This window comes from Agelaius phoeniceus, chromosome 10, assembly GCF_051311805.1.
Source record: "Agelaius phoeniceus isolate bAgePho1 chromosome 10, bAgePho1.hap1, whole genome shotgun sequence".
Lineage (NCBI taxonomy): Eukaryota > Metazoa > Chordata > Aves > Passeriformes > Icteridae > Agelaius > Agelaius phoeniceus.
Window position 1 is genome coordinate 7,779,473 of NC_135274.1, and position 19,614 is coordinate 7,799,086.

At 44.5% G+C, this 19,614-nt stretch overlaps 1 protein-coding gene across 1 annotated transcript in view; it reads left to right on the forward strand.

Moving 5' to 3' along the window:
- Nucleotides 1–19,614, forward strand: part of LOC129124591 (serine/threonine-protein phosphatase 2A regulatory subunit B'' subunit alpha) — a 50,490-nt gene that overhangs the window by 1,260 nt on the left and 29,616 nt on the right. Inside the window, exon 2 of the mRNA XM_054639639.2 lies at nucleotides 10,985–13,410. Within this exon, the coding sequence (XP_054495614.2) occupies nucleotides 11,431–13,410 (1,980 nt within the window). The 5' untranslated portion in view covers nucleotides 10,985–11,430. The remainder of the gene's footprint in view (nucleotides 1–10,984; nucleotides 13,411–19,614) is intronic.

Sequence of the window (19,614 nt, forward strand, 5' to 3'; positions counted from 1 at the left end):
AAAAACTGAAGCATGAGACAGTGGTGGGTTGTTTGGGTTTTTTCCCAGTATTTATATATCTGGAAAGGGTAATACTGTGTATCAGTTGCAACTGATTTATATTTGCCTGAAAATGAAGGAGGAAAGTCGAAGTTCCCTGCTGGCACGCAGCCAGTTTCCATTACCTAGACCTTTGCAACCACTGTCGCATCATATTATTTTGTAGTTGTAATTTACTCAGAGGTGTAATGTTAAAGGTAGCTGTGGGCAAAGCTCCTCAGATTACAGCTGACTGATGTGTGACTGCCAAACACTGCAGAGATTTTCTGGTAAAGCATCTATTTCATTTCCTTCAGCTGCAACCTGTGGAGCAGGTGATGAATAATGTGGCTCAGGCAGTTCAGAAAGCTCTGTGGTGGAGCCCTGCGGTCTGACACTCGTTGCTGCCAGCCCTGGAGGTATAAATATGATGCTGCCTGGTGGAATTTGTTTTCCCTTTTTTTTTTCATGGGTGGGGTGAGTGTTGGCTGGTGGTTTTCTGGTTTTAGTAAGGACTGTTCTCCATAGAGAGCTTCTCTGCCCTTGAATTACACAGAAAACCTGCCTTGAAGTAACTCTGAACTTGGTGTGTCCTGGTGCAGGACACAGCTGCTTTGCCTTCATTGTGTAAATGTTTTCCAATACTGATTTGACTTAAATGACTGCATTGTTTTCTTCCCTGTTAGACCAGGCTTTCTCCTGAAGGTTCAGTTAGAGCTTAGATCGTGTGCTCCAATTCTGTCAGAAATGGGACAGCAAAGTAGAACTACAGGAGGAGGGGAAATTTCTCATCCATAATTAACTTAGTTGAGTGCTGTCATAAAGACCTGTTTTCATGTGTGTTATGGGACAAGATTCTTCCAGCAGAATTCACTGTTGTATTTCCTCTGCTGCTTATGTCCCTGGGTCTAGTTTGTGGAATTTCTGAGCTAGGACTGCCAAGGCAGTTGTGACTAAGCAGGTGCTTTGCTTTGGCCACATGAAACACTTCCTAATGTCACATACTTTGGAAAATCAGGGCTCGAGCACCAGAAACAGATGTATTCTCTTTGCAGAGTAAAATGAGGATAATACTGGAAAATATTATTGAAAAATATGTTGGTAATTAACCACATTAACAATTAATCAGTGTTTGATTAGCATGCAAATATTCTGCTGGTGGAGAAATGAGTAATTCTGACCGCAGAATAGTGTGTGGGTAGGGTGCAGGAGGCAATACCTGAGGTCATACATGTAAAACACAAGTTCTAGTTAAAAATGACTCCATTTTAATGAATATGCAGCTTCACAAATGTGAACACGGCTGTCCACTTAAAGTGAGGTAATCTTTACATCTATCTGGTTTTCTGTTTGTTTTTTTTTTCCTGTTTGTATTGCTTTTCTTTTAAATCTGCTTCTATTTAAATACACAGGGCAAAGAGAGAAGTTAATGGAAATTCTCTTTGCTTCATTGCTGTTTTGTAAATCTCCCTGGGTTAATAAAGACACAGGAGAAATGATTTCCTAATCTTACTGGGATGTCAGGCTAAAACACCTTTAGTTTTCCTTGGTAGAGGATGGAGGCCAGAAAAGTTATGCTCCCTTAAACTGTGCATTGCTTTGAGCACACTGCTCTGTGCCTCTGGGGTGGCTTATCGAAGGCACAGGCACAAAAATCTGTAGCAGTGCCAGACTTGTTGAATGCCAGGACATGCTGCACCTTTTGGTGAAATTTGTTGCATTTCGACAGCCGCTGCTGTTGCCAGTGGGAGATGGAGGCTGCAGGAATGGGCTTGTGGAAGGTATGGCTGCTGGGAATGGCAGCACCTGGGGCTGTGCCTCAGAGGAGAGGGGGAGTGCAGCAGAGCTGGAGCTTTTCTGTGTCACTGTGCTTGCTGCTGACCCATGGAATAGCTGTAGTAGTGCTCCAGCTGGGGCCAGATATGGGCTGGGAACTGAGGCTGCCCTGGAGAAATGGGCTGTCACCTCAGACAAAGAGAATTTTACCCAAAATTTTGGATGCCTGAGGGTTTAAGTGACTCCAATGTGATACATGTAAGACCTGAAGAAGTTGGATATCTCAAGCAATGAGAAATGCATGAGCTCTGAATAGATGGGTAATAAATGAAAACAATTGTTTTGTTTTACTTGTTATCAAATTAAAAGTGTATTTATTCTGCAGACCACTAGCAGATGGCTACTCTGCTACAGGAGAAATTTAACTTCCAAGTAAGTTTCCAAAAATGGTTTCAGGGAATCTGTAAATTGTAACCTCAGTGTCAGCAGAAGTTAATGACCAAGGGAATGCTGTGTTGGACACAAATCTTCCTTTGTTATTTTAACACTTAAATAAAATCACTTTAATTCGTGTAAAGTGAATGGATACTCTTAATACTGAATTAACATTCCAGGGACAATAAATTTATCTTGCTATATGAAATTATCTCTTTCCATATACGGTTATAAGCAGCCAGGAGACACATTACTTAATCAAGCAGGCTTTCTGACCTCTGCCCTGAGCCTTGCTAATTATGTGCTTTTGAAGCTTGTTCACCTCCAGTGTTTTACTGGTTGGTCACCTTATTTTCTGTCAGTGTGTCAGAGCTCAGGCGTTAATTTTTCTTCTTCAGCATGTTTGTGAGTGTATTTGGGTCCTTCTAAGTGAGCAAGATTGGGTCTACACAGACATGGGGCTGGAACAATAATTAGTTGGCAAAGGATTTCTGTGTAACAGGCTGGCGTTACGTGGAAAAATCGCGTGAGCTTTTAGTCTCTTGCTGTCTCATCTAACTGGAAACCAGTCTCATGGGGCACAAATTCCTGTCTGGTCACTTTCAGTTCCAAGACTGTGCAAATGGAAAGTTGAAGAAAGGTATTTCAGAAAAGCTGAAAAGGGTGACATCTTTCCTGGTACTGTTAACTCCTCTCCTTCCCAGCTGCCACCCCCAGTGACAAGCTGTGCACAGCCTGTGCTCTGGTGCTCTGCAGCAGTTTCTGGTGTGCTCGTGTTCAGGGACTCTGTGCTGCTGTTTGTGAAGGGGATGGAGGCCCTGGAGTATTAGATAACCCTGTCACTTAACCTGGAGGGGTTACACTGAATAATATTACATTCACTAACTGCAGGACAGTATCTTAGAACTATAGGTTATGGTCTACTCCCAGGTTTATTTTTAAAAATCAGTGAATACTATTACTATTGATATTAGCCCAGATATTTTTGGGTGGTGGGCTTGCCTTATATTGCTGCTGTGAATGTGGAGAGGTTGTATTTAAGTTAATGTTGGGTGATTATTTTTCTTTAGGGTAAATGTAGCAAAACAGATTTCTCAGTGTAAAAACTGACTTCTCTGAATGCACAGTGACTGCAGAGCAGTGTTAATGGTCCTGCCACGGACAGTGAGGCTCAAGGTCATGTCTGCTTGGAAGCCTGCCTTGGTAAGTGTTCCCATTGCAGTGACCTCCATGGGTCACTGCAGGAATGCTGGAGTCCAGATACAGCTGGTAAAGTTTGATGGTCTGGAGCTCTTGGACAAGAAGGCATGAGAGACAAACAAGCAAATAATCTGCTGTGTCTGTGTTTTCAGAGAGATTAACAAAGGACTTTGTTAATGCTCCTTAAAGGAAATGAAGTGCCATGGAGCAGCAGTGCAGCTTTCTCAGTAATGAATACCTGGTTAAAGCCTAGGAAGGACTGTCAGCTTTTCTAGGGAAGAGTGATCACCCTTCACTCCTGGCGGGATCCATGTTAAGGCTTGTGTTGTTAAACCACGTTATAAATGGCCTGGGAGAGAGGCTGAGTAATGAAGAAACAGTATATGCTGAAAATCACAGAAGGAGGGTAGCAGAAACAAAAGCTGGCTGCAGTTGCAGAAAGTTCTCACAGTACTTGGTTGTAGGGACTTGATACCAGCAGATATAAACTAATGTGCACAAGGGATAAACAACTCCCTGTGCAGTGATGAGCTCACGAGAATCTGTGCCATTCAAGAAAGAGATCTTTTAAGTAATGCAGATAAGGCTCTGTGAAACTCGCTCAGCAGCAGTCAAAAACAACAAAAAATGCAAATAGAAATGTCATCTCTAGGAGAAGAAGAGGGAGCAAACCAGCATGCCACGGTGTAAATCCATAGTGTTTCTGTGTAATGAATAACATACCCTCCCAAAGGTAGGGGCAGACATTCTCCCCTCTCCAAAGAGTTGTAGTTAATATTACAGAAAAACATATGACTGAAGAGCTTTTGTAAAAAGAGTAACCAAATAAACTGGAACTTAGTGTGGAAATTACATGTTTGGAAGTAGGAAGGATTAGGATAGAAATCTGCAGCCATGGGAATATCCCTGTTTTTTTGCCACCCAAGCACAGCTAGAATTAAAGGGTGTCAAATGGCACCCATGAAAAAGGTGGTGGCTTTTGACAGAGGAGGTATAAAACCACGGCTCCTCAGCTGCCCAGAACCTTTCTGGGTGCATGGCATCCTTTGAGGAGACATTTCCCAGGTTTGCTGCATGTGTGTGCTTGTTTTACCCTGCTTCTTGGGGCACTGACCAGCTGGTTCTTGTGCTGAGGAGTAGGTGAGCAGTCAGACCCTCTCTGCCCTTTCCATGCCATTCATGACTTTGGAGATTTCTATTTCTCTGAAGTCACCTCTCTTCCATTCTGAAGTGCCTGGTCCTGCTCCATCATTCCTCACAGAATAGCTGTTCAAGACCTCTGGGTCATTATTGCTGCCCATCTCTGAACCTTTTTTCTGAGGCTACATGAAAATATTGATCTCTAAAAGTGAGCACCTTCCTCTTGAATCGAGTGTTCTCTCAGTAGATCTCTGAGCATTTTACAAAGGACAATAGTATCTTTATTTCCTCGTGGAAGACAAGTAGGAAGAAGGACAGAGTGAGCTAACCCAGGTGGTTATGAGAGCAGACACTTGGGAATACATTATCTGAAAGCAGTGGGGCTGGAAAGGGGAAAACACTATATAGGGATAATGCTGATTTTTTGAAAGGCAGCTCAAAAATTCATTTCTGCTCGTGCTTCTCATCTTTCCTGAATGCTCTGCCCACTTTGGGTTCCTGTGTCTTAAAGTGTGTAATTGAACCAGAAAAGCTTATGAGAGGGGTGGTGGGAATGCTTAGAGGTGCAAAGTGGATTCTGCACTGGGAGAACTGAGTAAGAAGGCAGAGGGATGACATGGAGTTCTGTACATTTGGGAATGCTGTGGACAATGTACATGGAGTTACAGTGTTTGTGCAGTGTCTCAGTAAAAGATCTTGCCATACTGAAGCTGCTGAGTGACAGGGTGGAAAGGGGTGGTGGACGGTAGAATGTCTTGTCAAAAGATGCTCAGGATGCAAAAAATTTTTGTTGAATCCAAGGGTGCTCATGGAAGAAATAGGAGAGAAATCCTGCAAAGGTTAGTAGAGTACACACAAACCACATCCAGCTTCACAGTTCTCATGAACTGGGAGCAGTTGGAGACCAGGAGAATACTCCTAGGAAATTCAGAATGTTTTTCTGATACTGCCTCTTGAGCATTGCCATTTAACCACTGTTGGAGACAGAAGTGGTTTTTCCTGTGTTTTTGTGTAATCCTGAAGGATGGGATTCATCTAATGTAACTCATCATGTCAAAACTAGATTGTTAAACTCATTGGGATGATCTTTGTTTTTGAGGTGCCTCCCTATCTGCATTGCATACAGACAGCACCAAACACTTCATGGCTCTGTAGGTGAGATGAATCCCACCTCTGCCATGGTTTTGTAAGAACAATAGTAAGTTACAGACAGAACTCAGATAAAGATTTATAGCAATGACTGAAGATATCTCTCAGACTCTCTGGCACTCCTGGAAAATGCTAAGAGGTGATTTGATTATACTGTGTTAGTACTTGTAGGTGAAGTAATTTGTCTTCCTGAAAGCTCTTTTAATTTAGCATAAGAAAGTGGGATAGCTGTTTGTGGAACCTGATGTTGAACGTACTTCAGTGGGAAATGATGACTCTTTTTCTAGAATGTGTGTAATTAAATACTGAAGCACTTGAGAATATGAGGAAGTGTCCTGTGGTTCAAATAGAAGTGCTTGCTTTGAGTAGGTCAGGTCGTCGAACTGGGGTTATGAGGCAATCTGGGATTTGTAGCCATCACAGATTGTTGCAGTTTCTAAAACATGAGATAGCTTGTAGCTAAAACCTTTCAGAAATAAAGCTTCTAAAGGCTCAGGTTGCAGGGCCAGTGTCAGTGGTGTAAGCCCCTGTAATCCCCAAACTGTGCAGATGCAGTTGTGAGTGGTTTCTTCTCCTGTCCCTGAAATGTGTGCATGTGCATCAAGTTTCTGCTGCTCCTGAGGACTGAAAAATTGCACTTCCCACCTAAGTCCTACATAGAAAATAGTTCTGTTGCCATTATGCATATCAAAATATTATAAATTGTAAATATATAAGAAGTACGGGACAAAGGAACAACTCTTTTTTTTTTTTCTTCTGAACTTCTTCAGCATAGAAAGAAAAGTTACTCATTTTAATCTCCTGTTCCTTTTTGAGAAGCAAAAAGTTGTGCAAGTGAGGGCGAGTTGTTAATCAGTTCCTTTGTGATCCAAAATAATTTATTAAGTGTCTGGTTGTAAAATTTCCACTTAATTCATCAGAACTGGATTTGTTACAAAAATTTCTTGGAAAGAAACATTACTTTGTTGTTTGCCTGCTTTTTTTTCTTCTATAATCCATATAGCTTGCTCCCAAATCTGCTTTGCTCAGTAAATTCTAAACAAAACCCAATCATTTCTAAATAAGAAGATACAGTTAAATGCTGCTTTTTCATACCACAAGCCCTTCTAAGGGAGTAAGACCTGACACCTGATTACACAGGCATGGTGATACAACTGAGGCTATACTGGTGACTGTCCAAATGACAATCCAGTTGTTCTGTCTTGGTTTTCTTTTGCAAGAGTACCAAACTGGAGGGTTGGTCCTACCACACCTTCCACTAGAAATGAGCAGCTCCCCAGTGATGCTCAGGCCATGTCCTGGTGCAGGAAGGCTGGCTGAATCAATACTGTGTTGTGGTGGCTTCTACCTCCTGTTGCTAGTGCTGCAGATAAGGGTTCAAGAAGACTTTTGGTGAGTTAGAGACTTTGAGAGGTATTGGAGCCCTGTCCTGTAGCTTTCTAGACTTCAGTTTGCAAGTGCTGGCTGACAGTCCCAATCTGAACAGATTGTCATTGTTGAATTCTTTAACTTCTGCATAATCTTTGCATGAATAGAATTGCTTGTGTGTCTTGTGGAATAACCTTTTATATAATTAGTATCTGCAATAATTTTTTCCTTTGGAAAGTAATTCATGTCATCTTGCAGAGATAGGACAGACATAAAGCATTATTCTGCAGTCACACAAGAAGCACCATTCATTCACAGTTTGTGTTGTGGAGCCAGTCCTGTGTCCCCGGGGCTGGGCTGGTTTTGTGGCAGCAATCCTAGTTACAGAACTTTCTGCAGTGGTTCTGAACTGGGGGCTGCTCTAGAGTCAAACTGGAATGAAGTTGCAGCCTGGAAAGAGCTAAGTAAAGTTTCTTGATGCATTTGGTCTTTTCATTCTATTATAAATAGTAGATTTTAGTCACCCACCAAGAGTCACAACTGAAGCTCGGTTTGAGGCCACGTTCCCAGATGTGAAAACAGGGATGCTCCTCTCTCAGGCTTTGTCCTGCCTGGGTTTGCATGCTGGATCATGTTCAGGGGATCACATTCAAATAAAGCTGCAAGCTGAGCATGTCCTACCTTGGGCAAGGCAGTGGGAAAGGAGAGAAATTTCTACTCTGCATCTGGAAGGATTTGTGCTGCTCCAGCCCTTGAATAACCTGAGCATGTTTCTGCAGACAGTGACAATAAAGCAATTAGTGAATAATTACTGAAAAGACTTTAGTTAGTATGGTAGGAAAGAGGATACTGGGGTTTTGTATTGATTGTTTGATTACTTCCTCCTCAGAGCAGCAGTAAAAGGTGCTGACAGCAGAGGCAGGAGGCAGCAATCCTTGTGTTGGCCTGGGCAGATTTGTGTTTGCATTGTGTTTGTTTGTGATAGTACCAGAGGAATACAGGCAAACTGGAAAGGAATTAGAGAGTGCAGCAATCATTGCATAAACACCTGAAGTTGTTATTGGGCACAGCTGGCAATACAAAGTTGAACAATAACAACAAAAAAAAAGAGTCCATTTAGGTTGGGAATCTAGGAGACCTTTTCCTTGGAGGAATAACCTTACAGACACAAAAACTTCATTGCTTGAAGGTGGCTTAAAGAATTAGAGAAACCGGCTTAGTCAGTGGTGGGAGGAAACTACCCTTGGAGTGACAGAGGAGGAGACAGTGAGTAATCCATTATTACTCTAATTAAGAAATAACTTAATCAAGATGTAATTATTGCCCAAATTAGGTATAAACCCAAACTGTTCTTTGCTGCTAAAAGAAGACCAGTCTGTCCTTGCTGTGTATGACACAGAGGGAGGAAGGAGCCCTCAGGAAGTCCTATGCTTTTTGAGAGGGAATATTAATTCTTCCTCAAACTTGCTGTCCTGAGGGCCTCTCCTTTCTCTAAATATTATATAGCAGTCATTTCAGGAAATGCCAGAAGGCTTGTCTGAAGTTGATGGAGGCTCAGAAAAGGAAAAGCAGCAGACCTCTTACCCTGATGTGTTGAAGGGAGTCCTTGGATCAGTGGACTTTTGGAGGCCTAGCATGAGGTGCCTGACAGAGCCCATGAAGGCATTGGGGAGCCAATAGGCCTTGTTAAATTTGGGCTCTGATTCAGCAGAGGGTTCAGCACACGAGGCAGTGAAGCCTGAGAGGAGTGAGTGGAGGGTGTGAAGAGTTGTTCCCTGGCTTTGTGAGTGATGGTGTGAGCACCTCAGGGTGTGAAAAGGGTTCTGTGCATGCCCTTTCTCCACCAGCACCCTGACTCACTGCAGTGCCTGGGGCACAGCTGGTACCTGTGCTGTTCCTTGGCAAGGGGCACAGCTGGTGCCACAGCTCATCCAGGGCAAGGGGCACAGCTGGTGCCACTGCTGTTCCCTGGGGAAGGGGCACAGCTGGTGCCACTGCTGTTCCCAGGGCAGGGGGCACAGCTGGTGCCACTGCTGTTCCCAGGGCAGGGGGCACAGCTGGTGCCACTGCTGTTCCCTGGCAAGGGGCACAGCTGGTGCCACTGCTGTTCCCGGGGAAGGGGCACAGCTGGTGCCACTGCTGTTCCCTGGGGAAGGGGCACAGCTGGTGCCACTGCTGTTCCCGGGGAAGGGGCACAGCTGGTGCCACTGCTGTTCCCTGGGGAAGGGGCACAGCTGGTGCCACTGCTGTTCCCTGGGGAAGGGGCACAGCTGGTGCCACTGCTGTTCCCTGGCAAGGGGCACAGCTGGTGCCACTGCTGTTCCCTGGGGATGGGGCACAGCTGGTGCCCCTGCTGTTCCCTGGCAAGGGGCACACCTCATACCTCTGCTCATCCCTCAGGAGGGCCCTCCCGTGCCGGAGGGGCTTTGGGGCAGTGCCAGTGGGTGTGGAGGGGGGCAGGCTGGGACAGGAGGAGCTGAGGAACTGCTTGGCCTGCAGCTGGGATGGGCAGGTGGCAGCCTGTTACAGAGCCCAGCGTGGCAGTTAGCTCTCTGTCCTGAATGCAATCTTTTCAATGCCTCATATAATCCAAAGAACAATGTGGGAAGGGCTCTTTACCTGTTCCACTCCACATAACTGCAGTGAGCAGACGTGGCACATCACAAATTCCATCGGACACTCCTGAATCAGTGCTTCTCAATTTTAAATTAAGGCTTTAAAATATGTAAAATGTGAACATTTAGACTTGTGCTCTCCCCACTGGGTAATTAGGTAATTACAACAGCACCAGACTCTTAGGGGACTTGCCTTGTGTGGGCTATGTTTGTCCAGGCTTTGAGCTAAGTTATGGGATGGAACTGTGGGGATGGCAGTGCTTTCATCAGGTGCAGGCCTGGCCTTTCACAGTGTTGGATATTTGCCTTTGAAGAAACCAAAATAAACCCGTGCTGTGGAGTGACTTAGCTGTGTGATATAATAATGTTTTATTAAATAGATTTCTGTTTGTACAGGAATAGAGGGTGCTCAGAATTTCACTGGGGTGTTTTCATTTGATTGTTCATGTATTAAAGAAAGATGAGGCAATGTCTAAAATTCAAGACCCTTAAATCTGAGATTTGCTTTTTTTCATAACAAAGTTAAACAGCTTTTGAGTTTTTTTCTGGTGCAGTTCTGACCATGATGATAGGAAATGCAGCTGGAAATGACTGCCAAGTGTAAAACACTCAATTCCTAGTTTTCATAGGCTTAACCTTTATACAAATGTTACTATCCTCAATGTCTACAGCAGTGGACTTACTGCATTAAATACGCTGCTATTTATGGGTTGTAAGAGCAACAGTTATTCCTCCTTAAAATATATTGCTATGGTCCCAGAGACCTTGGTGAAGGCTAATGGAAGCCAATGTGGCCTTTACTAAAGACTGCATTCTTAGAGGCATTCAGCTACTTTGCTGCAGGCTTTTTGCAGCTTTTTATAATCCAGAGAGCTTGGAAATCCTGAAAGTGCTTTTCTCTACTGCCCTTTGCCTTATCTTTAGAGCCTTGGAAAACAAAAGGCAGAAATTCACAACAGGATCAAAATGTTTTGCTCTATTAGAATTAAAGGTATTGTTTTGCTCGGTCTGGAGAGGAAAAAAAGCAAGTCTGAAAAAAATTAATGAGTGGCTAAAATAGAGCTGTTAAAATGGCAGCACACAGACAGCCTGTGTATAAATATAGGCCAGCTCTTCAGCACTGCTCTTATATGGTAGATCTGAGTGAAAGAAGACTATCAGCCTACTCTGTTCTGTGCAGGCCTGTGTGCTGCTTGTTCTGTCTGGTGCCAGATGTTTGGTAGTAGACAAGGCTGCACAATACATGGCAATCATAATGACTGTCACCTTTATTTCTGTTGCAGGGACCTGTGTCACCAGTGTGAGAGAGGAATCTCCCAAGTACACTGTGGATTCTTTCTCTGCATATGCTACTGGATTATCTACCTTTTACTGACCCACCCAAAAAGAGAGAAAAAGGGTCAAACAGAAATTGCTGACTTGTCATTTCTGCCTTAAAACTGGCTGGATTTTATGGCCTCTGCTGGAGAAGCTACCTGGACCATTGGAAATGGAGCAGCTCGTGCTGCCCCTCTGCTGAGCATGGAATATGAGCATCGAGGTGCCTTAAGTTAAACCATATGCAAGTTGCACTAGTTGCTGTAACTGTACTGCTGAAACCACTCCAGACTTCTCCAGGGCTTTCCAAGGCAGTAGCTCCTCACACAGTTTGGATGTTTCCAATTGACATTTGAATGTTTTCATCCAATCTGGTGTGGCTGTGAAAAGTGAGCTTCTCCCTGTGAAGTTCATGGTGAGTTTTGCAGCCTCACTTCCCAGCGTGGTGTGTGCTATGGCAGCGAGCTACAGGCTGATGGTGACTTCAGTGAACTGCTACAGCAGTGTGCTGGTGGAGCAGCACTCCCAGCACACTGTGCACTACTGCACAGGCTCCTGCCAGCTCCTCAGACAGGGACTCACCTGCATAGTTCCTCACCACAATGTCTGTGCAGAGCTCAGTGTCCAAGATGCCAACCTGGACCATAAAATTCCTGTTCCTGAAAATGGTCTTGCCTTGGCTGGAAATGAGGACTATCACCAAATCCTCCCAAATAATCCAAGAATCAAGAAAGGCTTTTCAGTGCAAGCTTCCAGCAGTTTAAAAGACATTACTGGTGAGGCAATAAACCTTGCCAGTGGTAAAATAAAGGAATTCTCCTTTGAAAAGCTCAAAAACTCTTCCAGTCATGTGGCTTACAGAAAAGGAAGGAAAGTTCGGTCAGAATCTTTCAGCAGACGATCCTTTGATTTTGACTTGATTTATGGGCACTTTAACAATGATGAGAACTGCCCTCCATGTGGCTTTTTGCAGAGCCCCTCACCTGTGGAGAAATGGCAGGAGAGCAGTGATGCTTCAGAAGTCACCATGAATCCTGTGGTTCCCTTCTGCCCTCATTCCTTCCCTGAAGAAAACTTCATTACCCAGATTTTAGAAAAACACAAGCTAGATGGTTCTTCTGGAGGGGATATTAAGGTGTGCCTGGACATCCTGCTCAAGTGCTCAGAGGATTTGAAAAAGTGCACGGACATAATCAAGCACTGCATCAAGAAGAAATCTGCAGATGTTGTTGGTGGAGGGAGCAGCAATGATCCCCTGGCTAATTCAGAGAGGATATACATGAATCTGATGACAAGATTTTCTTCCTACCTGAAAAAGCTGCCCTTTGAGCTGAGGACAGCAGGGCAGAGGGAATCGAGTGACTGGGCAGAGCTGATGAACTGTTTCCATGGCTTGCAGCAAACTCCCTTTCCCCCGGTATTTGGTGATGAGCAGCCGCCCAGGTATGAAGATATCATTCAGCTGCCATCCTCAAGTGCAGTTCCTCTCGCTCTCCCAGGTCAGGGTGAGGTGACAAGCACCTCCCAGTCCATCCAGACTGGCACTGTGAGCTTCACCTCCAGCTCCCTGCCCGCTGTCCCTCCAGAGAGCAGCGGGAGAGCAGCTGTGAAAGATGCTCTACCTCAGCCAGCAGCCCCGAGCCCCTGCACGCCTGCCACCGAGGCGCTGTACATCGAGGAGGAGTCTGATGGGGACAGAGCAGCAGGGACAGAGAAGAAGGCAGGGCAGAAGGGGGGCTGGCAGAGCCTGGAGCACAGCTACCAGCGAGCTGCTGGCTCAGACCTGGCTGCTGATGCTAAAGCAGAGCGGGCCAGGGCGGGAGATGCTCCCGAGCAAACTGCTCCTTTAAAACCAGTGTCTGACCCTGTGCTGCCTGGTGCCCAAGCTGCTGTCCCCAAAGGAGCCCAGACATGCAGCAGGGTGGACAAGGAGGAGATAGACAAACTGCTGCTGGACTTGGAGAGCTTCTCACAGAAAATGCAGAATACTCTGAGGGAACCCTGTGGGAAGGAGGGTGAGCCTGCCTCACTGCAGGTGTCTGGCAGGCAGGGTAGGCAGGCTCCAGCTCTGGCCCTGGAACCCAAAAGTAAACCTGCTGATCCCCCTTCTTCTTTGTCAAAAATCATGGAAACCAACGGCCATAAAATGGAAGAGGATGACAAAGCCCTTCTACTGCGTATCCTGGGAAGCATTGAGGACTTTGCCCAGGAGCTGGTGGAATTCCAGAGTGGCAAGGGAAGTTTGTCCAAGGAGAGGGAAGTGATGCAAATTCTCCAGGAAACTTTAGCAACTCCTTCACAGTCCCTGCTTGCAGGGCAAAAAAGCCATGCTGGGGCTGCCTCCAGAGACTCTGTTCCAGCTTCAATTCAGCAGGCCCCAGAAGTAATAAAGGTAAGAGAACAAAACTTTTGATGGGATAGTGAGTAAAACAAACATGGGAAAATGTGGGGGAGTGTGGGGAATTACATCTAAGTGATGCATTGTGCTTTGAATGCTGCAGTGTGGAATAATGTGTTCAACCTGGCAAAAATGTAGCCTTTATTTAAATACAAACAAAAAAAGGAAACTGAAACCCATGAGAAAATAAAATAGGTCCTGACCTGGAGTTTCACCTTTGAGCTTGATCCTTTCCTGCAGGTGCTCCTGTAGACTGTTTACTTGTGGTTTAAATGGGTCCCTTATAATAGGGTGTAGTAATAATTACTTTAATAAGTATAAATAATTATTTCTGGGACCAAGTATTGGACTGCCTCTCAGCAGTTCAGTGAGAACTGATTCTTCCACCTCTCCCTTTCCCATCTGAGCAGCCTTTCTTGTCCTCCTCATCACTGGCTCCTAAAGGGACCAGTCCTCCATGGGACAAAGGACAGAATCTCAGAGGATTTAGTTTTGCTTTCCCTGTCCCCAGTGCATGGAATCACGTGGAGTCTGCATTGCTTGTATCTCAGATGAGGAGCAGGTTTTTCCAGGAAACAGGGTCTTGATGGGAGCCTGCTTCAGAGAGAGGCCAGGGCTGTCTGTCAAGCACTCGGTGCTTTTTGTTTGGTAATGGCTGCCAAATCTCAAGAAAACTTGTTACCATCCTTCCAAGTAGGCAGTAACTGGAGAGAGGACTTCAATTTCCCCCTTCCACATAGGCATTGCAAAAGTGCCCAGGTTGTAAGTGAACTTTGACAACTTCTTCAAGTTGGAGCCTAATGTGGATGTTTTCAGAACTGGCCACTTTAGCCCAAAATTTGATGCAGTTCTGAAAAAGAGTGCATGGATTGTGTCTTACCCTACATGATGGCACTGAGATCCTTTTAGACCAGGCTCTCCAAGAGTTTCTGTTGTTGCTCTGGGAAGCTTTGCTTGCAGAAAATGGAATTCTGATATTTCCAGCAAGGGAAAGAATCTTTTTCCTCGGAGAGTGTAGAATTAAACAGCTACAAAATCTCCAAAGTAATCCCTTGTAATCTTGCCTTGTACATTATTTTATAAAATTTTCTGACTTGTGAGTTCAAACAAAAATGTGTTTGATGAAGTGTGACACTGGCTTTGTGGCAGATTTTATGTAATGCTTGAGAATGGGATGCATTTATGCTGCCAAGTGACTCCTCAGTGTGGTGCCTTGGCAGGTTGTACTCCCCTGATCCCACCTAGCTGTGTGCTAGTTTGCTCCCAGCCTGCCTTCTATGGACATGTGCTCCACAGCTCCCAGAGCTCTGCTCCTCTGTGCAGTCACACAGCTCCTGCCTTGTGCAGATGCCCAGAACCCGACCCTGGGGGAGAAGAGGTGTTTTGGGGAGGCAGAGCTGGTCCCCTCAGCACTGGGCACAAGGCACTGGGCTGCTGGCTCTGCACTCGCCCTGAGGTTTGCTGTTATTTGTGGCACAGATGTGTCCCTTGCTAGGTGTAGCATCTAGGGAATACATCCATATTCCTGGATCACTCTGGGTGTAATTGAAGCTGCATGTGGATTCTCACTTGGTATTGCATGTGTGCCTCAATTATGCAAAGTATTTGTTCTATTTTCTTAAGGCTCATAAAGCTGTTATCAAATAGCTGGGCACACATGCAGAAACCTCAGGCTCTCAGACTGATGACAACACAGCACACCTTTTGTTTGTGAAGGTTGTGACAGATTTAATATCCCTCAAATGCTAAGCAATGAAAAAGGAGAGGGAGAATCCTTCAGACCAGGCTGTTCTCTGCTGCCCTATCTGTGTTAAATCTGTGTTAATTTATATCAGCAACAGACTTCCTCTTTATCATCAACCCAGCTATGATCCTCCACAGAGAACAAAAGGATTGCTTGCCTCTTCATCTTCAAAACCCAAATATTTAGAAGCTAGGAAATGAATACTCAAGAAGTCCATCAGTTTTGCAGAGCACATAGTAAGGGCATCACACTTCTTCTGGGCAGGCCAGGAAGCATTGCATACTTTTAGATGTCCAACATTTCCCATTCTGAGATCCAGTTTTCCATTGCTTATCTCTAAACCTCTGAACTATTTGTTTTGGGATTTCCTGTTCTCTGTGCCTTTCTTAAGCTGACTTTTTAGTATGTTGGTTTTGAAAAAAGTCATTCAGTGAGAAGAATGCAGTTGCCTTTTAGAGATCAGTAAGCCCCCTAATATTATCTGTATTTTTGTCTGGAGTGAGGAGGCCTGGAGTGACCAGCAGGTTTGAGGGAATTGGGGGAAACTGGAACCAATGAGCAGAGAAGGTGGAGATGGGGCTGTGGGGATGCTCTGGGCCGACCTGCAGAAATGCTGAGAGTTGGGCTGTGTTGGAAGGTAAAGACTGCTGCCTTTGAGTAAAATGTCACAGGCAAAGTCCTTGGAGAAGTCAGTGGGGGATGTTTTCAACTGTAACCTCTGTCCTTGGTCTGCTGCCTGTACAGGTTGGCTGATTTGACAAAGTAAATTCAGGCAATGCTTGGAGTGGTGCTCTAGTGGTTCTCTAGAAAGAACCCTAGAAAAAATCTGTGAGCAACATGGTCCTTCTGTTTTCATAATCAAGTGTGAGTGATGCAGGGCTCTCCTGCATGTTCTGCTCATGTGTTTTATTTTAAGAGCTGTTGAAAAAAGTTTATGAATAATTTTGGGAGCAGAGGTCAGGGCCAGGCTTTGATACAAAGAGACTCTTTTGGTTTTTGTCCCTCCACTGTTGGGTATCTCCTCAAAAGGATTACCTGTGTTGTAGTGAGCCAGAAAGAGCAGTTCTGCTTCCCATTTCCCTCTCCTCCATGCCTCTACTTCCTATTGTATTGTTCTGAAACCTCTTTATACTGCCTTTGCTGCTTATATGTAAGTTAAACCTAGCTCATACTTTTGTTTTCTGCCATCTTAGTAGGTGGAATAGCTCAGGCTTATGTCAGGTGGGTGATCCAACCATTTGTGGCCAGGGACTGTGGGTCTGGGAGCAGAGGGGTTGTGGGTTGATGAGACCACCTTTATAACCATTCTGTATCCCAGGTGGTAGAGCCTTGAGTGGAGTATCCAGAGGCTGTTCCCTGTTTCCACATTTCCTCTGGGTGGGCTCTAGGTAGTGTCTGTTTAATCCTGCCTCTCCTGAATGACTGACTGATGGGGTGGGTGTTTCTGGGATTCTCAGAAGGTTCTTAACTCCCTGTGCCCTGAAACACCATCTCAAGGCCACACACTTGGCTTTTTTGTATCAAAATGTCTGTGTTGTGTGCTTAAATCAAGGGGCCTAAGAAGGCTCTGAGTGGAATTAACTGCTTCTGAATCATAGAAAGCCAAGGTTGACCTTGCAACTTGTAGTTTTGCCCCTTCATAATTTTGTGCCCTTTGTTTTGCAAGTATAATGATATTCTTTTCAAGGAATATAATAATAATGGGGTGATTAATTGCAAAAATGACTTCTATAATGTCACAGTAACTTTAACCTTTTTTCTGAAATAATTCTATATTCTCAAAGGGTGCCTAAAATGTAATGTAAGACTCTCTGGAAAATCAACTTTCATCTTATATATGTTAAGAATTGTTTTGATCAGATATTGATAATATCTGTCACTTAAGCTATGTACACAATCTTCATTCCTTTCAAACATCAATTATTCATTACTTCTCAGCACAAACAGTGAATAACTATGGGCTTTTTTTTTCTGTTGGTAACAGTTACTGAAATAAAAACAAGTCTAAGTGAATCTAAAGTATCTCAGAATGAAAGGCAGCTGACAGGCAGTCTGGCATCTCTCACCTTTAAGCTGGGTCACCTACAGCAAGGAGGGATTGCTGGGTTTGTGGTTTGTGCACTTGGTCTGGCTGTTGAGACCCCACTTTTCTCTGTGGGTTTTGTCCAGTTGACTTTGAAGCTGTTAAACAAGATTCACTTACTGTTGATTTCTCCTAGTCCTGTGTGTTTATATCTTTATTTATACCCACCTTGTGTGTTTTGAGGATAGGAAGTAGCCTGCTAGAAACCTATTCCAAAACATTGGAATACAGACACAATGAGCCTTGCCTCTGGATTGCTTGTTTTTTTTCAGGTTAGCAGTGAAAACCTCCCAAACTTCTGAGGTCCTTTGTGATTCGTTAATTTGAGCATGAAAAGATTTGGCTGTGCTGGTTTTTTAGAGGAGCTAGTGGCTGCAGATTAGTGTGTCTCTTTAATGCATATGTCTGTAAAGGTCTCTGTAGCTGGTCTGGATGCAGCTGGAGGTCAGAGAGGTTCCTTGGGCTTCATTTCCTCTGCAGGCTGTAAGCAGAACATGAGGTAATTCATCACTTGCCACAGATGATTTACAATAAATCACCTCCTGACATGCTGCTGCATGAGATCTGCAGCACTCCCACTACAGTGCAGCCTCATGGACTCTTTAGGTGTTGCCTTAATGTTTAGAAAAAAATTGTCAGAGTAAGAAAAACCAACATTTGTTCCAAATGTGTTGCACATGGATCTGTGTATCCTTTATTTGGTGGCAGTTCCTCTTCAAACATTCCTGCCTGCCTTTTCCCTTTTGGAGGTTATTTTTTCATCCCCATCCTCTTTGTGTCACTGTTAGGCTTTGTACTCATTTGGACTTCATGTTAACTACAGGAGCCCAGGAAAAGACATCTGAGGCACATGTCCAATAAAAGCTTTCTGTTGTGAGCCTCACTGAGACCTGTGCATTTCAAATGCAATACCTTGATGAGAGCAAGCCCTACTAGCTTGAAATTGGGTGTTTTTCTGAGCTACTGAACTTAGCATCCTGGCAGAGCAGCTCATGTTTTACAGTCAGGTAGGGGAAGCACTCCATGGGACTCTTTTGTGTGGGAAGAATTGGATTTAGGCCCTGGTTCAGCACCTTTCTCATGATAAGAGAAGGAGAACACACTTCTAACAAGCCTAGACAAAGTTAGAGCAGGGGTTTGAAGTCTGCTTGCTCCAAGTTGTGCAGAGAAAAAGTGAGTACTGTCCTCTGAGAATTGCTTTGCCTTTGCCTCGTGGGAGTTATGGGGAAAGTGAATAACAAGAATGATGCATTTTGATGTCTTTAGGAAACTGTTTTCTTAAGAGCTGCTTGGGAATGACTGAGCTTATTATCCAAGATCATCCTTATGTGCTTGCTTGGCAATAAAGGAACCAGATGATTTTCTTTTTCCAGCAAGAAGGAAAAAATGATGTTTTTTGAAAATTACAGCCTTCAGTTGAGAGTGGGAACTAATGCTGCTCCTGTGCTTCACCTCAGCAGCAGGGACCTCAAACCACTGCCATCCCACAGGCAGGGCCCTTGGCTGAGCCTGCTTTAACTCTAGCTGAGCCTGACTGACCCAGAGGTGCCCCTCAGGTCTCAGCACTGGAGCACACAAGCAGGAACTATTGGGGAAGATGGTATATTTAGCCACCTCTGCAGGGCATCTAATTTTAGAGCTCTTGGTAGTGGTGGTGGGTGCTTCCTTTCTCATGTCACCCCTGGCCTATTACAAGCCAAGGACAGATTGTCTGTCATGTAGCCAGCAGGGAAATAGATTCACTTGTAGATCATGTTTCTCAATTAAAGTATTACAAGAAGGCAGAAGATCCTGGTGGTACTGAAAGACACTTTGAATATTGGTTCAAGTAGGGAACTCTGGCTTCAGGAGTCAGATAAAATTGCTAGATGTTGTCCTTGTGAAGAGAGAGAAGACATAATATGTTGAAGCCATTTGTCATTTTTTGCCTGTAAAAAATCAAACCCGAGAAAGCAACGTGCTGGTCTTGACGTGGTCTCCTCCAGAGTGCCCGTGGCCCTTCTGGAAAGGTCAACATCTGCTTAGGAGCTGCCCAGGATGATGATCAAGGAGAGTTCTCTGCGGAGGGACCCAGATCTGGGAGGGGAGCTAGCTTTCCTTGCCAAGGGCTGTGACTTTGTTCTTCCATCTCGCTTCAAGAGGCGCCTCAAGGCCTTCCAGCAGGCCCAGGTTTGGACACTTGGCATTTCTTTATCTTTTTTTTTTTGTATTTTTTTATTGGATCACAGAATCAATCTGTGTCCCCTCTAGGCGTGTCTATTTGCAGAAAGTTATTTGCAGCTAGATACCAGCAGGTTTAAAAATAAACCTTCCAGGCTTAGATTGCAGAGTTAAAATGTCTTTGTAAACAAGGGGGGAAATCAACAGCAAG